At 35.9% G+C, this 23,915-nt stretch overlaps 3 protein-coding genes across 5 annotated transcripts; 1 reads left to right on the top strand and 2 right to left on the bottom strand.

Moving 5' to 3' along the window:
* The first annotated feature begins 180 nt into the window (after positions 1–180).
* Positions 181–7,218, top strand: LOC140786293 (phosphoglucomutase, cytoplasmic 2). The gene is made up of 18 exons (XM_073134602.1): positions 181–384; positions 1,040–1,121; positions 1,515–1,570; positions 2,223–2,336; positions 2,420–2,482; positions 2,845–2,964; positions 3,064–3,164; positions 3,499–3,558; positions 3,643–3,742; positions 3,837–3,994; positions 4,074–4,169; positions 4,701–4,764; positions 4,840–4,921; positions 5,277–5,452; positions 5,555–5,631; positions 6,265–6,397; positions 6,684–6,800; positions 6,922–7,218. Exons 1-18 carry the CDS (start codon positions 304–306, stop codon positions 6,991–6,993), a joined length of 1,752 nt encoding a protein of 583 aa, XP_072990703.1. The 5' UTR covers positions 181–303; the 3' UTR covers positions 6,994–7,218.
* Positions 7,219–8,362: 1,144 nt separating this feature from the next.
* LOC140786854 (glutamine synthetase nodule isozyme-like) lies at positions 8,363–11,447 on the bottom strand. The gene is made up of 13 exons (XM_073135546.1): positions 11,229–11,447; positions 10,976–11,015; positions 10,771–10,874; positions 10,605–10,653; positions 10,401–10,507; positions 10,193–10,280; positions 9,709–9,837; positions 9,551–9,625; positions 9,402–9,455; positions 9,244–9,281; positions 8,974–9,133; positions 8,829–8,889; positions 8,363–8,717 (listed from the first exon to the last, which is right to left on the bottom strand). Exons 1-13 carry the CDS (start codon positions 11,300–11,302, stop codon positions 8,623–8,625), a joined length of 1,074 nt encoding a protein of 357 aa, XP_072991647.1. The 5' UTR covers positions 11,303–11,447; the 3' UTR covers positions 8,363–8,622.
* A 2,794-nt stretch (positions 11,448–14,241) lies between these two features.
* LOC140786546 (protein VAC14 homolog) lies at positions 14,242–23,583 on the bottom strand. Of its 3 annotated transcripts, none has more exons than XM_073135044.1 (22): positions 23,204–23,583; positions 22,987–23,100; positions 22,812–22,877; positions 21,310–21,399; positions 21,106–21,225; positions 20,981–21,009; positions 20,731–20,873; positions 20,541–20,635; positions 20,212–20,298; positions 19,993–20,100; positions 19,802–19,893; positions 19,524–19,605; positions 18,830–18,895; positions 17,990–18,105; positions 17,717–17,837; positions 17,472–17,633; positions 17,267–17,395; positions 16,018–16,086; positions 15,208–15,486; positions 14,887–14,997; positions 14,712–14,802; positions 14,242–14,616 (listed from the first exon to the last, which is right to left on the bottom strand). In XM_073135044.1, exons 1-20 carry the CDS (start codon positions 23,306–23,308, stop codon positions 14,893–14,895), a joined length of 2,178 nt encoding a protein of 725 aa, XP_072991145.1. In that variant the 5' UTR covers positions 23,309–23,583; the 3' UTR covers positions 14,242–14,616; positions 14,712–14,802; positions 14,887–14,892. The 3 variants fall into 3 exon arrangements, with proteins under 3 accessions (XP_072991145.1, XP_072991146.1, XP_072991147.1); XM_073135045.1 differs by having other exon boundaries at positions 14,887–14,986; XM_073135046.1 differs by lacking the exons at positions 22,812–22,877; positions 22,987–23,100; positions 23,204–23,583 and adding an exon at positions 22,621–22,719.
* Between the last annotated feature and the right edge of the window lie 332 nt (positions 23,584–23,915).

The following is a 23,915-nucleotide window of genomic DNA, read 5'->3' as shown; positions in this document are numbered from 1 at the left end:
TGAGCTCGATCGCCGCTAGACCCGCCGTGCCACGCGGCCCACACGTGGCAACGAAAGTGCCAGAACCTAAGCATATTCTCCCACCGGCTTCGTCACGTGAACAAGAAAACGTACCCAAAACTACCCAATATATACGATGTACGTTCCGCTTGGTATATTCTTCGGCTCAATTCTCAGGTACAAAGCCTGTGGGTGACGCTTGCTTTATAACCACGCTCTCAACACCACCTTCCATCGCTTCCCTACCTCTCCTCCCTTCTCTCGTTCTAATCTTTCTATCTCTCTCTCACTTTGGGTCGAGCAATGGTGATGTTTACGGTTGTTCGGAAGGAGACGACTCCCATCGAAGGCCAGAAGCCGGGGACTTCCGGCCTCAGGAAGAAGGTCAGATCCTTCGCTAGATCTACCGTTATATTTGGATCTTGGAACGGGTGATGTTTGTGTATCGTTTGCTTAGATCGCTGGTATTGGATTCCATTTGATGCGTCATGTTTGAACTGAATTTTTTTTTCTACTGGTTTGTACTATGAGTAGCTTGATCTAGATTGATTGCGGTGGTCTGCTACCAATTTGGTGATTTAGAGGCCCTGGCCTCGATCAGATCTCATGGATAGATTCATGCGCGTTACGGAATTTATTTTTGAGTGGCCTGATATGGTGTAGCTGTCTACTCGAGATTCAGTGGTACAAAATGGCTATTTTTTCCTTTTTTATGGTGTATCTAGCATGTTATTTGTTACAACAGGACGTGGAATTCAGAAAATTAATTGCACTTTCAATCGTGGTTATGGAAAGATTAGAAATTGAGAAGAATATAGTGGTTCCAGATCTCTTTCTGCGAGAAGTATAAAAAGATTATTAAAAAAAATCTTAGCAACTTGACTTATTTGAACTGAACGTTCACAAATAATTATTCATGCTCTTTTGTGCTGCTAAAATTTGAGAAGAGTTACTAAATTGATGATAGTACTTGGTTTGTTCCTTTAATACTGCAATAGTTATCTTTATGAACATTACCTGACTTGGAAATGGTTTTCAGGTTACTGTCTTCAAGCAGCCTAATTACCTGCATAACTTTGTTCAGTCAACATTTAATGCACTTCCTGCTGACAAAGTGAAAGGTTAGTTGTTTGCAATTCATGTATGTTTTGCTCGACGCTGGTTGTATGAGGAACCAAATGATTTCTTATCTATGTTTAAGCAGGCCGAAGTTCATTGTTCTGTTCTATATATGAGATCCTTGTTATTAATGCTTTATCTTGGTATCCTGCTGAGGATCTACCAGATGCTTGCAAGAACGGTTTTATGATGAACACCCATGCATGTTAAATCAATGCAACTATAGGCTTTAACACTTTCTCTGTGATGTGTGATAATTTTGTCTTCTTGCTGCAAACTCTAGCTTGAGTAGTGTTTGAAACATATTTGTGTCAGGTCGCATTCTTTTGCAACTTTGTGAACAACCTCCTTGTATGTTCTCCTTTGTTAAACTAATCTTTCTTTTTGTATTACAGGTGCTACTATTGTTGTTTCTGGTGATGGTCGTTATTTTTCAAAGGATGCAATTCAGGTACTTTTTATCCTTCCATAGGAGAATTCATAGATTTATTTCTTTATTTCTTATGTTGGCTTATATATTTATTTTAAACTTTTATTTTTGGTTTTGATCCTCGGAAAAAATGACACTTTTAAGCCGAAAAGGATTTTTTCCGGCTAATAACTGTTTGAAACCAAAGTCACAACTCACAACCAACAACCTTACTGGTTTCATCTTAAAAATGAGTTTTGACATTGGTTTTGGATAAGTAAAAAACTTTGGTTGCATAATTTCTTTGTGCATGAAGTGTGGTTTCCTCATAACATTCCTTTTTATTCTGTGGAATTTTGATCATGTAAATGGCTGCAAGGGTACATGAGCGCAGTGAGGAAATGAGTAAAGCCCCTAAATACCATATGCTGCACTAAAGACAAGTCATTTCACTCTAATATAGGAATCACAAATCTTATACACCAGGTGGAACTTGGTTTATTAGGATGGTGCTAACAGCATGTGCAAATTTACTGACAAAAAACAGCCTTCTGCCAGTCTGTAAATGAAATATGCAGTTTATTAGTTTTTATGACTGGTTGCTTGTTTATGTAAAAAATATGCTTTAATTGATCCTTGAATGTGCAGATACGTTTAGATACTTCAATTTCTCACCTTGTTCCATATCTGTCAGATAATAATAAAAATGGCTGCTGCTAATGGAGTCAAATGTGTTTGGGTTGGACAAAATGGTCTAATGTCAACGCCAGCAGTTTCTGGTGTTATACGTGAAAGAACCGGTGCAGATGTGAGTGCGATTTTTCATATTTTAGTAATGTAGGTGTGTTGTTAATCAGTCTGATGAGTTGTCTCGCGATTGGATTAAAAAAGGGTTCAAAGGCTACAGGAGCTTTCATACTGACTGCCAGCCACAACCCAGGTGGTCCCCATGAGGTATTCTACTTTTTACATTTTACATCATTGTATTTCTCTTCCCTCTTTTCCCTTCTGTTCTATGAGATGAAAAGCTTTAGTTGGAAAGCAGGAAGCAATATGGATCATGTTGAGTAACTTTCACATTGACGGTTGACTTTGTCAAAAAGAAAAAAAAACATTGATGATTGACCTCATGCCACTGTGCTGTCTTGCTAAACAACCTTAGCTGGGTTACCGACCATGTTTCAGTTCATTGCTGTATTTGATCCTCGAAGTATAATTGAAACTTTTTCAAGATTTTAGTACAATCTGTACCATGTTCTTTTAATTATTTGGTATTTATGAAGGCTTGAGTTACCTGACTATGTTGCATTCGTCAGGATTTTGGAGTCAAGTACAACATGGAAAATGGGGGACCTGCTCCTGAGGCTGTTACAGATAAGATCTTCGCCAATACGAAGATAATAAATGAATACTTCATTGCAGAAGATCTACCAGATGTACAAGTTTCTGACTTTCTGCTGAAATTCCATGCTTGCATCTCCTTGTGACCCTTCATCATCAGACTCGCTTATACTTTATTCATTTTTGTATTGCAGGTTGATATTTCTGTTACTGGTGTGACTTGCTGCAATGGGCCTGAAGGACCATTTTCTGTGGAGGTCTTTGATTCTAGCGTTGATTATGTGAAACTAATGAAGTATGTACCTTTCTATTCAGAGGATCCTTTATTTATATTGCTAGAATTCAGATATGGGAGTTCCTTTTCTTGATTTTGCCTTTCTCTTAACATGAGTTGAGAATCTGTGCAGAGAAGTTAAAAAGGAAAAACCTTTGGATTTTTCATTTTGACATTCTCATTCTAACGTTGAACTAATCATGCTTTCCCTAAATAGAAAGTTTGAGATGTGTGGCCTTTTGATTTCTTTTTCTTTTTATATATGTTGAAAGTTGGTTGATGGTTAGGTACCTTTAAACAGAATATGGAAGTTTATACTGCAGATACTTAAGTTTCTTTCCTATTCCTGTTCCAGATCAATTTTTGACTTTGAGTCAATTCAGAAGCTGCTTAGTTCTCCAAAATTCACATTCTGGTATGTAACTAAGGCCCAGCTAGCATCTTCAGTTTATTCTTGGTAATTGATTAGGCATGATTTAGTTCATTTTCTCCCTTGTAGTTATGATGCACTTCATGGTGTTGCTGGAGCTTATGCCAAAAGGATTTTTGTTGAAGAACTTGGTGCTGATGAGAGTTCATTGATAAATTGTGTACCTAAGGTATCTTTTCCTCTATGTTCAATGTAAAGGCTTGAATTGAGATATTTCTTCAGATTAAGTTTATGGATATCATGCCTTGGCTCTTCTATAACAGGAAGATTTTGGGGGTGGCCATCCAGACCCTAATTTGACATATGCAAAAGAATTAGTAGCACGAATGGGTTTGGGAAAGTCATCCCCTCAAGGCGAACTGCCTGAATTTGGTGCTGCTGCTGATGGTGATGCAGATCGCAATATGATCCTTGGTAAAAGGTATCCTTCTGCACAAGTGTATTATGAAAGAAATCCTCAACCTAAAGCTTAACCTTTTTTTTTTTTTTTTTTTTGCTAGATTTTTTGTTACCCCATCAGACTCTGTTGCTATCATTGCTGCCAATGCCGTCCAGTCAATTCCTTATTTTGCCTCTGGTTTAAAAGGAGTTGCCAGGTAACTCACTAAGCTTTCTTGATAACTCCCTGTTGTTCAAAAGGAGTTGCTAGGTAACTAAATTTTTGTGGTAATGCTTATGGTCAAATTATTTTTTTATTTGTATTGCCATGGAGGTTACTTATTGTACTCAAACAAGGCTTCACTATTCTTGCTCTCAGAGTTGAACTTAATCATTAGTAGGAAATTAATATGAAAAGAAATAAGCTATTCAGTCATCTGATAAGTTATGGTTTGGAGTTGATTGTGTCACTTAATATGTATAGAGGAGAGGTTGTAGTGAAAGCTATATAGAATCTACAGTGTAGTTGTATATGCTCCCTAGCATGTGTGTATAAGGTTGAGGCTACGATTTTGTTAGTATGAGGTATTAGTTGTAAAGCATGAGATGATTTATTCCAGTCATTATGATTCTGTTGATTTTCTTTACAATTTGTTCGCCACCTGTCAATCTTTGCCAAGGAAGTCTTATTTACACTTGTCTGTTCTTCATGAATTACTTACATATATTATATATGATTTGAACTGCAGGAGCATGCCAACGTCAGCTGCCCTTGATGTAGTGGCCAAGAATTTAAATCTTAAGTTCTTTGAGGTATATATTTAATAAAATAACCATCATTTTTTATATGTTAGAGTCCTAGGCGTCATGTAAATCTTGCCTTTTCAGGTACCAACTGGTTGGAAATTTTTTGGAAATCTAATGGATGCTGGACTTTGTTCAGTTTGTGGTGAAGAAAGCTTTGGCACAGGTTGGTGCTATTAAACCTCTTACTGCCATCGTCTTCTATTGCTGAAACTTCCTGATGCCTGTATTTCTTTTTTTATGCTCCTCTATTGCATCCATTCATAGGCATAGGGGAATTTATCTATTGCAGTTATTTAAATTTGAGAAACACATCTGTGAGAACTGCATCTATTTATAATCCTGTGGCAAAAAGTAGAAAGTGTCCTAGAAAGTTATGCAGGCACTTCCACTAATTTGTTTTATACTTTTATGCTCATAAAGTTTGGCGACAGGCTTGGAGTTGTTCATTACTATCTTCTTCTTTCTTTTATATCCCGATAATCTGAAACTAATATATATGATTGTATTTTCTATTACAGGTTCTGATCATATTCGTGAAAAGGATGGAATTTGGGCTGTTCTTGCATGGCTTTCTATCCTTGCTTTTAGGAATAAGGACAGTCTTGATGGGGAAAAGTTGGTCACAGTTGAAGATATAGTTCTGCAGCACTGGGCTACTTATGGTCGGCATTATTATACTCGATATGACTACGAGGTAGGTTTTACATAATGTTCAGTTTCATTATAATACTCATGTTTTTGACAATTGTGCTTGTAATTATAGTTATCCTTAGCCGTTTCATTTGGTTTTGTCAAGAATGTTGATGCAGGAGCAGCTAAGGAACTTATGGCGCAATTGGTTAGCTTACAGTCATCTCTTTCTGATGTCAATAAGTACGTTCCTGTGACACATTTTCCAACTGGCTTTATCATATACAGTGCAGCAGTGCCTTTAATAATACTGAACATAATTTTGTGTATCAATGTACAAATTTCTTTGATTTCTTTTGTTTCTTTTGATTTCAGTGACATGTCCTTTCATGGCAGTGGCACATAATATAGTAATCAGAACAGTAATACTTTGGTAGTCTTCATTTGCCAACTTATACTAGGTCTAACACTACTTGCTCGTTTTCCACGTGAACAAATTTGCTTTAATTGCTTTTGTTTGTTAAAAATTGTTTCTTTTTGTATGTAATTATTATAGCATATTCAGGATTTAAAATACTCATGTTTTCCAGTTAAAAAAAATATTAGATTGTGCCATGCTCTGCTTTTTCTTGTTATATGTAGATCATGACTGATGACATATCCTAAATAGGTGAACAACTGACACCTTCTAATTGAGATCCTTAATTTTGTTCCCTTGAGTCCTTTAATTTTCCCGCTACATAGTAATGATTCCGGACATTGAAGACCAGCAATCTGGTTTCAACTAAATAAAGTTTTAAAATCAGAGGATAATACAGGATGAACTTTTCTCTTGTGAGGAAATGAAGGATGAACTAAATGCATCCCTCTCTTCAGGATGATAAAGGAGGTAAGACCAGAAGTCGCTGATGTGGTTGAAGCTGATGAATTTGAATACAAGGATCCTGTGGATGGTTCGGTCTCAAAGCATCAGGGTATCCGTTATCTCTTTGCAGATGGATCAAGATTGGTTAGTAACTTCTTTCATTGATATTCATTTAATAGTTTGCGTACTTTTATTTTTTCTATATAAGACATATCGGCCTTGGGTTAGTAAGTGGAAGCCTGAAGACTGGGGATTCTCAGGAAGCCCTTAAAACCTAATTTGTCCTACTGGACCTGTACCAAGCATCTGGATTGAGAACTCTAGATTATCACTTATCAAATTGGATGTCTCTTTTTTATCATCTCAAGTGATATGAGCTCTGAATTATTTTCTCAGTATGCTCTGTTAACTTCAAGAATCCTTCTCCTAGGTTTTCCGCCTCTCTGGAACCGGCTCCGAAGGTGCAACCATTCGCATCTACATTGAGCAATATGAGAAAGATTCCTCAAAGACTGGAAGGGATTCCCAAGAAGCTCTTGCTCCACTTGTAAGGATGTCCAGATCCAATATCTATAATTTTTCTCCCTTTCTCTCTCGAAAATTGTATCAGTATTCAGCAACAGATAGAATCTTTCCTGATGTCGTACCTATATATCTCCTTGCTCCAGGTGGATGTGGCACTAAAGCTTTCAAAGATGCAAGAGTTCACAGGCCGATCTGCTCCTACAGTTATCACATAAGTTTAAAAACCAAATCTCATCGATGAATTCAGAGGTTTCTTGCCAAAATGAGTTTTTCCCTCTTTCCTTTATCATGTTTAATGCTACAATATCGACCCATGTGGCGCGGCTTTTAATTATGTGTGTTCTCAAAGAGTTATGTCGTGTAATAAGTTCACTCTGACATAACCTTCCTTATTATACATCCTATATTTTTGCTAATAAAAGTTTATATAAAACCCAAAACACATCCATGGAATGTCATATTGCCGTGGAAGTTTCTTGGATTTTTTTTCGGAAAGTTGTTGGTTGCTTGCTACTTGCTAGAGAGGAGCACTTTTTTTTTTTTTCATTATTCCATACCATAATTTTTTTTAAAGATTCTTTTTTTACGCAAGAATTGTATACAACAATTGTGTGAAATTTTATTACCAATCCCTTTTCTCGGTCGCCCACATATATTAATATTGTCAATCCAAAAGAAAAGGTTTTGTATGCGCATTAGAAATCATATTCATTTGCACTTTAGAAGCTCTCTTTTCCACGTGGAACTACGCTCACAAATAAGTCTCTCCAATAGATATAACTATTAACAGTATCTTGCAATTAAGCCGCTAAGACCCATCAGTAATGACAATACCTGCATTTGTTTGCTTTATCTCTCAAAAGAGAGTAATTTAATCTTTCTATGAGACAGGATATTACAAACAAACGACTCATTTCTTGCATCGATTTAATCAAAACTATAAAATCTGCGATCTTATTAAGCAAGTTTTTCCTGTTTCTGAGTGTACTCAGACAAAACAAGCAGTGAAAACCAAATTCATATCATCCTATAGAGCAAAAGAGAATATACTACTTACGAAGTATTACTCTGGAATCTTTATGTGCTGCTTAGAATTCATTCCATCAAGTGGCTTCGGAATCTGATCCATTGATCAAATTTTATCGACTTCTCTGATACCATATTATCTTACCAGTAGACCCAAAAACTTAATTGCTAGATAGTACCAATAATGTATATCATATCTTTTTAACACTTACAAAAAATTAATGGCCTCTGCATCCCAGAAACAGGACTTGAGAGAATTACTGCACCAAAGAGGTTCTCTATCACTACCTATATTTGATCTTATTGCAGAAAACTAAGTCTCTGTTTCAATGAATTATTTGATCTAATCTGCATCACCAATTTTCTTTTCATATCTTCATATTTCATAGCAGTCTATTGAGTGCCTCGATAGAACATTTGCCACTTATTCAGCATTACCCTGAGATTGAAAGTGTCAGGCCTACCATGAAAAGATGTTCCAAGTTTCAACTCAATTATCAATTAGTAGATCAAACAAATTCATGGGCAAAGTTAAACACAACGGTTGAGAGTCCGCACCAAAATTTCGAAAAGGTAGAAAGATAATTTATTGCAACTATTTATTCAGGACACAGGAAAAATGGAAGGCAGGAGAAACAAATCAACTAGACTCATTCTACCTGCCTTCTCTTTCCAAGTACATGACAATAACTCATTGAAACTATTATGAAAAATACAATCTGAAGAAAACTTATGAGAAGAACAGCATTTCATTGCACGCATAAAGACTGAAGGGGAAACGATCCATGTGTGATCATCAAGCAGCCGATCTCTTGTGCTTAAGTTGGTTTCCAGAGGAGTGTAGTCTCTGCAATCATGGAAGTGACAACATAGGGATCCATGTTGGATGCAGGCCTTCTGTCTTCGAAATAACCTGATGAACAGCATAAAAAAGAAAGCTAAGTTTAGTCTGTGATACAAGCTAGACATTGAAACAGCAGTGTAACAAAGATGACAATGTGCTGAATTAGTAGTAATAACTGACCTTTGCCATCCTTCTGCGTGTCGCGGCCAACTCTAATTGATGCTCCACGGTTGGCAACGCCCTGCAGAACATGAGTTCAGAGATAGTGAGAGTGCTGACGAAAATATTTAAGGCTGTGATCAGGGAGGAAATGAGATGAACATACCCATACGAAGGTATTAATGTCAGCAGTCTCGTGGCGACCGGTGAGACGGCGCTCGTTTCCTTCTCCATAAGCTGCAATGTGCTCCTTGTGCCTCAGGCCAAGCTTATCAATTGCCTTCTTGATAACTTCATACCCTCCCTCGTTCCTCATGGACTTGGTGCTGGAAGCAAAGGAAAATAAAAGTAATATTTAGACAAACTAAAATATGTTTTAGATACTTAAAAAAGTAGGCATCGCTCACACATAATTCAACATCAATTTTGCTGTTACCTGTAGTTGGTGTGAGCACCTGCACCATTCCAGTCTCCCTAGTAGCAGACCAAAAAAAAAAAAAAACTATAAGTTCAATTGGAAAACAATGATAGAGATTAACAGAATATAAAGGCAAAGAACATGCCATAGAAAAGAAAAGCAGATAGAAATATAACCTGAATTGGCTTAGGGTCCAAGGAGAGAACAACACCAGCAACCTCAGTGATCCTCTGAGAGCAGCAGAAGCCAAATACTAGTTAGTAAATTCACTACTGCATAACAACACTTAGCAACTTCTCAAGTAAATTGAAGCATTTTGGTTCACCTCGAGTAAGTAGCGCGCAACCCAAAGTTGATCACCAGCAGCAATGCCAACAGAAGGACCAACTTGGAACTCCCACTGCACCAATAAAACCATTAAAGAGTTGGAATCAAGAACGATAAAAAAAATATTGCAACTGGAGAAAATAAGTCTGAACTAACCTGGCCTGGCATGACTTCTCCATTGATACCACTGATGTTGATCCCTGCGTAAAGGCAGGCCTTGTAGTGGGCATCTACAATGTCGCGCCCGAAAGCTTTATCAGCACCAGCGGAGCAGTAGTAAGGACCCTAATCCATGCACATAGATTAGAACAACATGTTCCAATAATAAGAATTGGCAGGCCAACAGCACATTCCTTAGCCTATACATTAAAAGGGTATCTCCATTCATTAGTTCAATTCATACTAGAGAAAATTAATTGACTGCTGGAATGCAATTCAATTCAATTTGTTTTTCTGTACTCTTTCATGTGATTTTTACTCAAAGATCATTGAGTGAACTAAGTCTTGAAATAACAAAGGAAATTCATGATCTGGTTGATGATTCTGGTAATTGTCAAGGAAAATTCTTGATGATGAAGTTTAACAATATATAAATCCATCATCCAAAAAAGAAAAAGAAAAAAATAGTGCTGATAATTACCTGAGGACCAGGGAATCCACCTACAGGCCACCCAAGAGGCCACTGCACATCCTTCTGGAGGAGTGTGTACTCCTGCTCAATTCCATACCTGTATCAATTTCGGAACACGGAGGAGATCGATTAATGGAAATATAACTTCATCAACAATTGACCCAAAAGAATTAAATTTAGCAGATATAAACTATTAAATGATGCAGAGAAATAATACCAAGGCTCTTCAGCTGCAACATCAGGGTGGCTAAATATCTTAGCAGCATTGTGTCTCTTGTTGGTAGGAATTGGCTCCCCTTGAGGTGTGTAGCAGTCACACATGACCTATATGAAGAAAAAAAATAAAAAGAAAACCAAGATTAAGAGATCATATCAATTAAATTTTAATTACATAGCATTGAGCTCAGGTAGCATTACTCACAAGAATGTTGTTGCCCTTTCTGAATGGATCCTTGAAAATGGCCTGAGGACTTCAAGCAAGAAGAACAGAATAAATGTCAAACAAATAAACTCCATAAATATCAATCATGTAATGATTTTGATAAAATAAAAATGAAATGGAGAGGGATATATGTGTAAGAGCATACTATAAGATCACTTCACTGTCCTTTCCAGGAGCCTGGCCAGTGCTGGAGCCATCATAGTTCCACTTTGGAAGCTTGCTAGGATCAGTGACAGGTCCAGACAGTGTCTGATTACAAACAAAATTATGTGAAAACAAATGATAGAGAATCAAAATTGAATCAATCACAAACTAAGAAAAAGAAGAAGTTAAAGGTGTGAAATATATACCCTTGCTTTGCTCCTTATATCCATGCCAGATCCTCCAACCCTACAACATAATATTCAGATACTCCAATCATAAACTTGTCGTGCATTAACCAATTTTCAAATTTCGAGTATCAAAACTTCCTCATGTGGAAAAAGAAACTCATAACATCCCGGTTATATGTCGAAAATGAAAAAAATTATCAGTAATTTATATCTTGAGACTTATTAGAAAAACAGAGCATAGCCAAAGAGAAACTACGAGGAGAGAACGAACCAGATGTACTCAGCGATGATCTTGTCAGTGTAGTCGGAGAGGTTGAGGTTGATAAAGTCTGTGAGCAAAGCCATGGCTACAAAAGGAGAGGAACAGAGCGAGAGAGAGAGAGAGAGTAGAATGAGACTCTTGAGAAGCTCAGAGATGTGTTTGAATGATGAGAAAGGGAGGAGGACAGGGGAGTATTTATAGGGAAAAGAAGAAGGTGATGGTTGCTCGTTCATCTGGAAATATGAATATGAGCGGGTAAATAAATAGCTACAAAAAATATAAAATAAAAGTTAAGAGTAAAAGAGAGATAGAGAGAGCGCTCAACTGCTTGATTTCTTCGAAAAGTCAAACACCATCAAGCAAAATATATTGTGGAAAAACTATGTTAAAAAAATATTCGGATGCAAGACAACACTGTTCGGTAACGATTCTATAATATCTTAGTTTGAAAAAGTAGCTCGACAGTAAAACGGTTCGGAACAATAACTCAGGTAGCATTTAACGCAAACTAAGTTTAGATCTTTGCTTCGAACAGTTACTATTCTTCCACTTTTGCAAATTAACACCTATTGTTATCAACATCAAATTATTGTAAAAATAACATTTCCAGATTTGACTTTTTTTATTTTGTAAAGCATATATGTTTCTGAAAAAGTAGTGGGAATTTTAAATCTCTCCGAGTAAATACAAGCGACACGTGTCGTCAGCCAACGCTCTGATGACGTGGCACATACTGCCCACACAAAACCAGATCAGATTAACTCCAAGGTTTTGTTTTGGTCAAACCGAATCTTTCTGACATGAAATGAATTTGATCATACTTGTAATTAACTTATTAATTTCACTCTTATGACCTTCTTTTCCCCCAGTTTAAGCCAAATAAATTTGATGAGAGAGAAAGAGACAACCTAATTTTAAGTTCACGCGAATCTTATCTTGCTACGTAAATTGCCCAACAAACGCTAATTAATTAAGACATTAAAAAAAAAAGTCTTCATAAGTTTTGGATACAAAACTAGGAGCCTCTTACATAATGACTGGGACATCCCCAAACTTCTTCTATTCCCCGCATTGGTTGACTTTATTATTTTAGCAGCAGTCACAAACAATTCACTTTTTATTTGTTTTTGTCTTATTTTTTTGGTCAAAATTTGAAGATTAGTGGGCCATTAGAATGCTAAGATCAAGAACCAGATCCAAATAATACTGTTCTTTTTTTGGAGCTTATAAAGAAGGAAGCAAATTTAGGTAAAAAGATTCTTCACATTTTTGCTTGTCATTTATACTCTTAATCATGAAACAAATGAAGCCAAATTGATCCTAATTTCTAAGCTTATATTGGATGAGATCTTATTTGGCCAACCAGAGAGATGGTGGGCTAAAAGTCCTTCTGAGCTCATAAGGGTCATGACAGGGTGTTTAATTATTTCCAAAGAGCTAGTTGACCCTTTTTGCATTAATTATTATTATTGTTATTATTTAAATAAATATAAGAAGAAACATCAGAGTTGTGAACCTTCTTCTATGTTGAATCTTGCATCTTTGTTTACAACCAACCTCTTGCTTGTCTCAATTGTCTTAAGGGATCCTCCCTTTTCTATGAATATTCTATAGAATTATGTAAGTTGAATTCAAATTTAGAACACCATTATATGGCATTTGCATTTTTCCAATCCTCCATCACCATCAAAAGACTCATAATCAATTGCACCCCACTTGCAAATGCAAATGCCAACTTCTCATTTCAACTCTTTCAAGCATATAGCTAATGCATTTCATTATTTCAAAAATTAAAAACGCCCCCCAAGTGGCATGATGTCACGTATTAGTATAAAATTAATGCTAAGATTATTTGTTTGATCTACTTCGTCGTGCTTAGAGTTTTTCAAACAAATTTTAAATAAATTTTCCTATTTTTTTAAACAAAAGAAGAAGAAGAAGAAGAAGAAGAAGAATCTTCAAACAAACAGCTACGCAGCGCCTCGTCGACATCTAGATTAATTATTTCAGGTGTTAGTTAAGCTATTTTTTTGTTAGAAAAAAATATAGAATCTATCTTACAGCTATCTTTTGAATAAAAAGTAGAAGAAAAAAAAAATTGAATGGAATCTTATGTGCGGATGGAACTAGTTATTTTCTTTCTGCCTATGTATACAAATATCGAAACTTTAGGCCAAATCCAAGTAAATTAGATCATTTCCTTTGGAAACACATGGCCAGTGCCATAACAATGAATCTTAATTTGATGATATAATTCTAGATTTTAGGTAAGTGTCAAATACTAATCATGTTAACTCGATGTAGGTTATAGGAAAGATATGGAATGAGGACCACCGAGAATTTGACAACCTTCTGTCTTGCTAGGTAGTATTAGCATCCAAATCCAATACAAGATATAATGAAATAATTCACTATGTCTATGTGGATCAATTCATTTTCAATATATCCTCAGAGAAGCAATCCAAATTTTTAGAGGAGTTTAAAAGAGAAGTCCTTAATCTTTGTGAAAGCATAAGGCTTTTGGAGATCTTTCCCATATCATAATTCTATGAGCTTTTTTGAAAAAGAGGACGGATTCTTTTTGTTCAAGATTTACTAAAGATCTTTGCTAGAGATTTTACATCAATCTATCTACATCATCATCACAAGGAAGTATTGAGATGAGTTTTAAATCTATGGGTTCTAACAAAATTAACGGACCATTTCATGAAGAATAGCTTGCCACAGCAACAATTAGCCATGAATATCAAACCATGAGACGAGTTGCAAGTATATCTTATAGCAAAGATATGAAAATTTGTAATTTTTACTCAATTTTTTTTAAAAAAATTCTATATAAAAATCTCATGATGTTTATCATATTTGCCTTAATATTTCTATCTCATTTATTATTTGTTTTCTGCCGTAATGTCTGTATATTGATTTTAATTTCATCCATCTCTAAATTTACTTTTGAAAAAACTGCTCAAGGTGGCAACCTTGATAGATTCTGGATAGAGTACATCTTTACAAGTTATGCCCATACAAACCAATAAGCAGAGCTTCCAATATATATAAAAAGAGGTTTTCACAATAAGGCTAAGATACAGGTGAGATAGTATGCACAACAGAAAAGAATCCAAACTTTTTTACCTCTTGGATGTAAAAATGAATAAATGAGAAGATACAAATTCTTACATGGAGAAGAAGAAAACTATTACTCGACTGGAATGACATTCTTACAAGCATATGCCACCGGCCTGCCTCATCTTCCAAAATAAAAATTATCTGCATAACTCACACTAGTAACTAAGAACCTACATTTCCTGACTGCTTTTATTTGGATCGCTGAACTAGCTGAACGGTACAAACAACTGAATCCCCTAACCTGAGCCCCATTCCTCTCTGCTCAGATGGCCTTCAATTAAAAGTTACAAAAACCATATGAGCAGCCATTTGTATTGTAAGAAAAAGACAAAAAAAAAGAAATAGGCACTAGAGAGTTGAACATACTCAATTCAGCCAATGCTTGCCATCCATCCATCACAAAAAGCTAGCAAGAACAAACCGTTGAGAATATACAATTTACATCCACTTGTGTCTCCTTTGCAGATGAAAGATTGCACGCTCCAAATGAATTAGTAATGCAACGGTTGGTGAATGACCTGAAGCAGATTAAAAAAATTACCTTTGGTCAATGTTGCAACAGTTCCGACACACTCCACGATGATCTAGAAGGAGGCCGACTAATCTCAGTAAGAGGGGAAGAACGGCGTGCTTTTTCAGATCTTTGAATCTCCTGCATACCATGCAGGACAGTGAATTGATATTCTTAATCTGAAGAGGATTATATGATAATATGAGAAGCTGTGAACTATGGTTGCTGCCTAAGAAAGGATATTAACTGTTATTCAGGTTGTGAAAGAAACAAAAGAACAAAAAATCAACACATATTTCAAAAAAGATTGAAAAAGAGCTACGGAGTAGTTTATGCCATAAATTCTGGCACCTGCAACACTGTTGATGATGTGAAGTTGCGAGATTGCACACGAGATCTCGCATTTGCTCGATGCCGTTGCTGCATGTTTTCAAATTCTTCCAGTTTGGATGCGAAGTTGATGGCGTTATAAATATGAGCTGCACTTTGGTTTCTGTTGTTGTCTTCTGTTATTGGGAGAATCTGAGCGTATTGATCCCCTGATAATGGACATTTGCGATGTTCGCTACTGAAAGTGGATGATTGCACAGTCTTCAATCGAGTCTTTAAGATCTTAAAGGCTGCACTTTGCTGCAAAGATTAAAAAAAAGAAACAGTAGAAATGAGAAATTAGAGAACGGAGAACTGTTTATCCAGCTGAGACAATTGATGTACTTACATATTGCAATACAGTACATGCACAATAATATCTCAAGTAAAAGCCCAGAATATATGAACTATTTCAATCTGATAACTTTGTTGGCTTTTCCCCATGATTCCACATGGTATCAGACAAGAAGAATAATTTATATACAGAAGCATATATCATATGCCATACAGGAAATAAAAGGATGGAATGACATGGAAAAGTTGCATTTAGAATGACATCAAAGAACTGTTCTTATATATAAGTACCACCACCACCTACGAATTGAAGAAACCAACAACCAAGTTATGAAAATCAGAGCTATAGGAAATTATGAATGTGCACCAATCCACTGCTACAGACCAGGTTAGATCAAGTGCATCATTGGAAGAATACTATGCTTAAACCATAGGTAATGTGGATGTAAGTTTAAGAGAAAACCATGTGGACCTCAAATGCCAAAACTGTGAGCATACCTGAGGGAGCAACATCAAAAGACCATACAGCGATCTTAACAGCCACGGATGTTTCGCAGGCTCAAGAAGCTGCATAAGTTAGCAAAAACATATAGTAAGAACTAAAGAACCAGATAATTAAACCCACAAAAGAACTAACTTCGATGCAGCTGTAGTCAGATAAAAGTGCTAAGAAATTTTTTTTTACAGCCTTACGCCTTTGGTAGATATGCATGTAACAATATATAGTGAAGTTTAAGAATACTTAAAATTGTTCCCAATCAAATGTTATTAATCTAAGAATTGTTGCTGCAAATTGAAACTTCACACATATTGAGGCCTAATACATCTTGGCATATACAAAACCTATAGCATTAGTTAGCATTATGATACTAATTATACGTGAATGCTACATTCTCATGATAGTAAAGCAAGATATTTCATCATACTTTTGTGATGGGAAAAAAATTAGAAGCAAGTATATGAAAAAGAAACACTCAATAAGAGATGGACACTGTAAGCTAAATGGTAAGCTATCTAAAGTTGTCAATAAAGCTGAGTAGTTTAACTCTTTCCAGTGCTAATCGTCTAACTTAGATGGAATTTAGATGGCTGGGCCAAAATATGGATAATGGAAGACTAGAAAGAAGCCAATTACATAAATCAAATTTAATATCCTTAAACTATTCCATAATGAACGGTGAATATACTTATAAACCAATAGTAATTATATAGAATAGTACAACTAGGTGCATTATCTACATTAACAGATATGTTTTTTGGAACAACAAGAAGATCAACAACAATAAATGACTCCAAGCATGAATAGCTAACTTTATCAACTCTCCTATGTCATCTGTCCTATCAATTATGAGAGCTCAGAGGTTTTTGAGAATAAAAAAGAACTCTAAATTCGGGTCTGGGTACTAGGACAGATGACAGGCAGTCCCACCACAACATATCAACCTTACTGATTGTGGTCTCAACTGCCATAGTTATTGTGGGCCTCAATTTTGCATATCAAGTCCAGACAAGGAATTAGAATTCATGAGTTTGGTGGGCCTTGGTTAGGTTGGTCAATCCGAACTGAACCCATAAACAAGTAAACAATTATCTATGGAGGATTCTGATATCTATTCTCAACTGTAATAACCCATGCCCTCTTAATCTTCATCTTTCAAGCATGCTCTCTCCACTCACAATAGCATGAGTTCATGAACAGTATATAGAAGGTAAAGTCTCAGATTTAATAGATCATAAAGACACATACTTGCAATCGGAGGTAAGCAAAGATTGGAGTCTCCAGAAGACGGATTAACTTGTCCAGTTGCATCAGAAACTTTACATTTACGTCTTCTTCCCCCAATGACTGAATTATGGAGCTCGCATGATGGTATACCTTCCATAAAGAAAATTGATATATAAGTAGAGGAGTATAAGCAATATCGATAAATAGAAACCAAAGAGTGCACTACCTGAGCTAGTAAGCACAAACTTATGGTTGCCATTGAAGAGTGGCACCAAGACGAGTACAATGATAAAAATAAGTCTTTCCCAGAAGAGCTTGTCAATCCTTTCTTAAGGACAGCTCGTAGCTCCGCCAATTCAGATGATGTGAGTAAGATCAAATTCAAAGCCTAAAACAAAAGGATAAAAGGAATTTATTGTAATTTTCATGTCCTGAAAATGGAAATTTAATTTTCTAGTGAATGGGTAGAACCTGAACCATAATGGAAGCGAAATCTAAGTCATGTTCACTCTCAAGAAATTTTGAAAATTCTCGATAAACTCTTTCAGCGTCCAAAAGAAAACAAAGTCGGCGCACTATCAAAACACCACGCCTGAGAAGGACAACAAAAATATTTGCATACACATTATTGTCTAGGAATTCTAGCTTAATAACACATTTTAATTTGTAGTTCTTTTGATCATCACTCTCAATAAAGAAGTGAAAACAAAATTTACAGTTGTAACATAGTAAAAATAGTCATACTTCTCGAGAAGCAGAAAATTGTTCTGAAAGTTACGGAGTAAACACGAAACAAGACAGTTAAAGTGATGAGGCTCTTTAGCTATGCATGCTTGCACTTCCAGCACCAACAAAACTACCTGCAAATAAGTATCACCAAAACTACCTCTGAGACACTACAGCATCCATAAAAACATTAACATTCTGCAAAGACATAGAATGCTGAAAGTATTTCATCACATTATGAAGAACAACAGCAACATGGTAGAAACTTTTGCCAAAAACAAGCACTCAATTGACTCAACAGAACAGTATTATTTTATGGATAGAAATTGTTTATATCTAAGGAAATACTACAAAATTAAAATGTGATTGACAATGAAAACAAGACAAATTGAGAAATGTCTCACATCTTTGTATTATCTTGGAATTTTTTTCACAACTAGTCCTTGTTGGTTGTTATATCTTCCACAAAAATAATTCAATGACGATATGCTTTGCATATACTTGCACAAAAATGACCATTATACAGCAATTGGTTAGGGACCCTTCTTTTTGGACTTGAAAAATCCTTTGTTAATGCTCTCTCTCCATAAAGAATCTTATGGTTATATTCTTCTTGCATTTATGTTTTGGCTCCTCTATGCATTGATATTTTTCATTGATGCCTCTATTGGTCCCAGTGCTCTACTATCTATAAGGATACTTAGGTACCAAACGCAGTTCAACCTCAGGAAATAACTTCATGCTAAGTCAAATTCCCAACTCTCTGATAAGACCAGGACACTACTAATTATATATTTTGGTTAAACCTAAACCAAACAAGGAAAATTTTAAAAATAATAGCATTTTCAAGAAATTTACCTCATCAGAAGGATCTGAAAGTGCACTTAGAAGTGAACCAAAGATGTCATCCAAGTATGTTAAAACCTGATTCAGATAAAACTATGAAACTAACTTCCAGCATTGAAGCAAAATATCCAATAAAACAACAGAAATTGCATACAAGTATACTATACTAATCATCACTAGACTGTAACTCCAAATACAAATACCTAACACAAGAAAATTGTCCAAAGGAATATACATGATAATGTTGAACACAATTTCTAAAAGGAGAAAAAGGAAACAAAATCCTATATCATTAGTAGAAGGCTGCCCGAGCACATGAATTCAATTTAAGCCTACATGGGGCAGATGAACATAACGGTTGAATGCCTGTATCCTTCAATCCATCCACAGATGCAACACAAATTTCTGAAAAGACATATATGTGAGATCTAACTTTTAGTTTGATTTGATGTGAACACACTCCCACAACTAATCAAATTAAAAGAACTATGAATATGTGCCTATACATCCGTCAATTTGTGGTTGTGCTTAGAAGGCCAACAACAGAAGTTACAGTAGCCCTTCAACCAACAAAATGTCTTCACTTTTTGCTTATGATGATATACAGACTTCTTTGCTAAGATGGTATACAAACAAAGGGACAACCTGTGCATGCCAACTGATGCTCAGCCCAAGAATAGTTCTTAGATAAAAATGAACTACCTACCTCAGCTCGATGTAGAGCCAGAAGGGTTGCAATCCAATGCAATGATTCAGTTCGAGTAGCCTCCCATTCACTGTTTAATTCTCTGAAAGAAAATTTTTAGCAATATGGCACTAGTAAATGTCATTTACTGGACAGTTCAACTTAGATTAAGTGGAATTAAGTACCATAGCATAAGATGAGAAGCATTTCCTTCTATTCTTGATCATACAAAAGATATATAAACATGAATTATTTAGAACGAGTTATTTGCCAATGTCAAAAAAAAAACCAAAATGCACCTTCTTGCAATAAAAAGGATAGATTTTAAGTCAAATCCTTCAGTAGGATCAGCTTTGGTGGCACGAAGTTCTTCATTGGTTTCACGTGAAACCTAAGAACAAAAGGAATGAACACGGACAAAGATATTAGCATAGCACTGCAGCGCCAAATACTGAAGCTACTTCAGTAAATCAAAGGAAAAACAAACTACCACTCTTATCTTTTCCTCTTTGTCAGATATGCAAGGTAATATAGCTCCTAAAATATTTGCATAGTAAGGAACAAGCTGGTCCCCACCAAGTTTTACAAATTCATTGATCTGCAAATTTCAGAGTATGCACTATCCAGTGTTAATGATCTCTTCCAAATATGTAAAAGTAGCATTTTATTTTTTAAATAGTAAACAAATGATCATGTGTCAGTACTTTACCCATGTGATGGATGTCAACCGAGTAAATTCATCAGGAGAACCTGCCCTTTGTACCAATATTTCAGCCATACGCCCATAATCTACATTCTTGAGTGTAGAATGCCTTCAGTCAGAAATTAACATAATGACAACTCTAGGACATACTACTGCTATTGTATTGAACAAAAGGTGAAAATGACCTGCCAACAAGGATATTTCCAGATATTCTTTAAAAATTATGAAAAGATAATACATGCAAAGACACTTCTAATTATAAGAAAGGAAAAACAAGAGATTCTTGTCTTGCTCCAAGAAAAAGCAAGAGGAACTCTATTGGGTATAAACCTTACTGGTGAATTTTTTATTTCTTGGAGAAACTCAGAAAGTGCAGAATCAGCTTGCTGTCGTATTTCATGGCTAGAATCACTTAACATATTGAATAGACCTGTAACAAATTTACCATTTGAAAGAGAAGAAAATAAATTTTAGGAAAAAAATGCATAAAAGTTACAGGAACATCATCTATTTGAACATACTTACCATCAAGAAAATCTGGAAGGAAACCAAGCATATCAATTTCCGGAACACTATCCAACACGGTGATCCATCCCACCAAAAATTGTCGTACAAAAGGGTTGAGTACATTCATACGCTCTCTCAAAAGCGGTATAAATTCTTCTATGCTTTAAAAGAAAAAAAAAGATGTAATCGGGTAAACATATGGTCCTCTAAAGAAGTAGAGCTTGGTTAAATACTGAATGTCTGAAACAAATAAGACAAGATGATGCACCTGAACTGATCACTCTCAGTTACAATATCCTGGTCAATATGTCAATCCATAACATAATAAGAACAATAAAAGAACAACGAAAGTGCTTTTCCTCCTATAGGAGAAAGAATTAATTATTTTCTTACCTTTACAAGCTTGTCTAGAAGATGTGCGGCACTCTGCACATTGCCATCAGAGTCTGCTGACAGCTTACATAGTGCATCAAATATCTTGTTAAAGAAAATAATGAAATCTCCTCTTACAACCTAAGGTAAGAGGAAAGTTATAATTAGATCCTTCAATTAATTAAGTCGCCCCATTGCAAGCTCACTAAAGAAATACATACTCACCTTTGCTATGTTGTAAAGCGCTTCACAGGCATAATATCGAACTCTGCTATCTTGATCATGGAAGGAATTAAGTACAGGTGGTACAATTTGCTAACAGATTAAAGAAAATATATATATTAGACAAAGTACCACGAAATGAAACAAATTAAAACATCCACAAAACACTCCACAGAGAACACAAAATAGGGGAAAAAAGTATCAAACATAAATATCAGACAAATTAAAACAATTGTAATAAATTTAGTACGAGAACTCCTTTTATGAACAGGAAATGACACAATTGTTTTAGCAAATTAATTTAATGTACTAGAAAAGGAAAAAATATGTTTTGGAAAGCAGTATTGCTCCAGCTGGACAATGTCTCTCCTTCAAGATCCAAGAACTTGCTCACTAGTACTTTTATGTATAATTTTTTGGCTTTCGATCAACTATATCTTGACGTTTACAAGTCAGGATCTTGAAAAATGGAAATGATAATTTACACACAATCTATAGCTCTTTCTATAAACAGGCATTATTTGTAACCATTGGATTTACCACATATCTTATTTACACAAGATGCCCAAAAAGTAGGTTCTTAATGAGGTGAGTTTATCTGATGAGAAGCGCATGAGACTTGCAGAGGGCAAAGTTTTGTCCAAACTAACCCTCTTCTAAATTTTATATACCGAACTGGATCCCACCTCAAATTTAATAATAAAAGAGGTATAAATTCAGCGTTTTACTTACAGATTAAGTCACTAATCTTCTCATGATTTTTATTATGGCAAGCCAACACATCTCAAAAAATTATTAGGTCACAGGCTCAGTATATTGGAATTAAGTATTAGCGTTGTTATGTTTAGTGTCTCCTGAAAAGAAAAATATTAAATATTTCAGTATTTTATTTGGTAAAAAATTGTTGAAACTCATCACTGGTTCATCTTATAAGCAAATAATCAACTTGGCATTTTACTGTCAGGTTGATAACATGGATGCCGAACTAGCAAAAATAGACCTCTTTTAGTATAAAGTTTGGGTGGTGCTCAATACCGAAGAAAATATAGAAGTTCTTTTAATTCACTAGCCCACTTTCGCTCATAATCTCAGTGCTTATTTACTCTCCTGTTCTGCTTTTCTCTTTGTATATCTTTTATTGCTTCCTTCCCTACCAACTATCATAGTTAGTACTCATAAAGACAATAGTACAATACCATTAATCAAGCAATATTTTGTACCATGCCATCCAATACATTACTAGTGGAAACGAGTTCTGTCATGCCAGATAGTGACATTACTTAACAGTTAAGGTTAAGTACTTTTGTACCATACCAGTCCTTCAGCAGCACTGGCTTGGTCGATAGTCTTAAAACATGAACATAACCAACAACAGACTGACGGAACTTGCTGCAGCATTTCCCAAAACTAATCACTGTTCAAACATACTTGCTTTTCATATTGAGTAAAGGCAACGCAAACTTGCAAAATACCTATTCAAGTAAAAAAATCTTGTATTCACTAACCTCAAGATGCTGCGCAGCTTCTGTTGTTAAACCAACTGTCACTGCAGCAAGTCCAATTAATCCACCCTACAGTAGATAACATCAAGATTTAAACGTCACTAATTAACAAATTCCTCGAGTTCACTGTAGTGTATCTGCAAAGAGCAACAATTAACTTAATGCATCAAGAACAAACCTTCCTATGATTTGCCTGGGGTGAGTAGGTGAATTCAACCGTCAACCAATTAATAACAGCAGCTATCTTCTCGTGCTCCCCTGCTAGAGCCAGCGGCTTCACGATGCCTTCAATCTATCGCAGTAAAAATAGTTCTTAATGTAATCCAGAATCAACGATCTAACAGCAGAATTCAATTTAGAGAAAGGCAATCCAGAAAGGGAAGAAATTATAGCACCTCGAGCGCCGCATTCTTCCGCTTCTCGTACAGCTTGTCGGCGAGGTTCCTGAGAACAGCCGCCGGAATAATCGAGAGCCCGTCGGCCATGTCGGCAGCGACCATAAGCCGGAGATCCGTGCGCTATCCCGCGATGGTTGGATCCAAGAGACGCTTCCGAATCTTCTCCTGCTCGAATCGGAACATTACGAGTCTAAATCCCGTCGGATGGTGCGGAGGAGTTCGCCGCGAGGAAGAGGAACCCTCGGAGACGGAGATAGCTGAAACCCTAACTCTAATCTCAGAGCGAAAGCTTCGGAGGAGACAGCTATGGAGATCGTCCTTCTATTTTCCGCAAAATTCCTTTCCCCTTCCTCTCTAATCACGTTGGTTTTACAGCTGGGGGAGACGCACCAACTGCCTTTAATTATGGATGGGACTCTTTTACAAAAAACACCCTATAAGTATCCAGGTATATGAATTAGCCCCCTCGTAATGGATTGATTACTGATAAGAAGAACGCCAGCTGCTTAATTACCTTAGATGTGAATACTCGTCCGGATCATTTTACTTTCACATGATTATTGGCAACGTATAATACGTACAATTTATAAAAGGGTTTAAATTTGGAAGAGAGTATAATAAACTACTGGTGATTATTATTTATTACCACACTCAAGGATCATTACACCTATTTAACCTTTTTCATGAAGGTTAAGATGATTATTTTTAT

Source organism: Typha latifolia, chromosome 4, assembly GCF_019914945.1.
Source record: "Typha latifolia isolate L0001 chromosome 4, TyphaL0001v2, whole genome shotgun sequence".
NCBI lineage: Eukaryota > Viridiplantae > Streptophyta > Magnoliopsida > Poales > Typhaceae > Typha > Typha latifolia.
The sequence above is the reverse complement of the archived record's forward strand: the minus strand, read 5'-3'. Positions and strand labels throughout refer to the sequence as shown.

Excerpts from the sequence above, each read along its gene's own strand:
- LOC140786293 (XM_073134602.1), top strand. The coding sequence starts at position 304 with ATGGTGATGTTTACGGTTGTTCGGAAGGAGACGACTCCCATCGAAGGC. Across the intron at positions 4,765-4,839 it reads TAAATCTTAAGTTCTTTGAG|GTACCAACTGGTTGGAAATT; the intron begins GTATATATTTAA and ends TTGCCTTTTCAG. Across the intron at positions 4,922-5,276 it reads TGAAGAAAGCTTTGGCACAG|GTTCTGATCATATTCGTGAA; the intron begins GTTGGTGCTATT and ends TTTCTATTACAG.
- LOC140786854 (XM_073135546.1), bottom strand. The coding sequence starts at position 11,302 with ATGGCTTTGCTCACAGACTTTATCAACCTCAACCTCTCCGACTACACT. Across the intron at positions 10,508-10,604 it reads GAAAGGGCAACAACATTCTT|GTCATGTGTGACTGCTACAC; the intron begins GTGAGTAATGCT and ends TTCTTCATATAG. Across the intron at positions 9,456-9,550 it reads TTGCGCGCTACTTACTCGAG|AGGATCACTGAGGTTGCTGG; the intron begins GTGAACCAAAAT and ends TGCTGCTCTCAG.
- LOC140786546 (XM_073135044.1), bottom strand. The coding sequence starts at position 23,308 with ATGGTCGCTGCCGACATGGCCGACGGGCTCTCGATTATTCCGGCGGCT. Across the intron at positions 23,101-23,203 it reads GGAAGAATGCGGCGCTCGAG|ATTGAAGGCATCGTGAAGCC; the intron begins GTGCTATAATTT and ends TTACTGCGATAG. Across the intron at positions 14,998-15,207 it reads CATCATCAACAGTGTTGCAG|GAGATTCAAAGATCTGAAAA; the intron begins GTGCCAGAATTT and ends CATGGTATGCAG.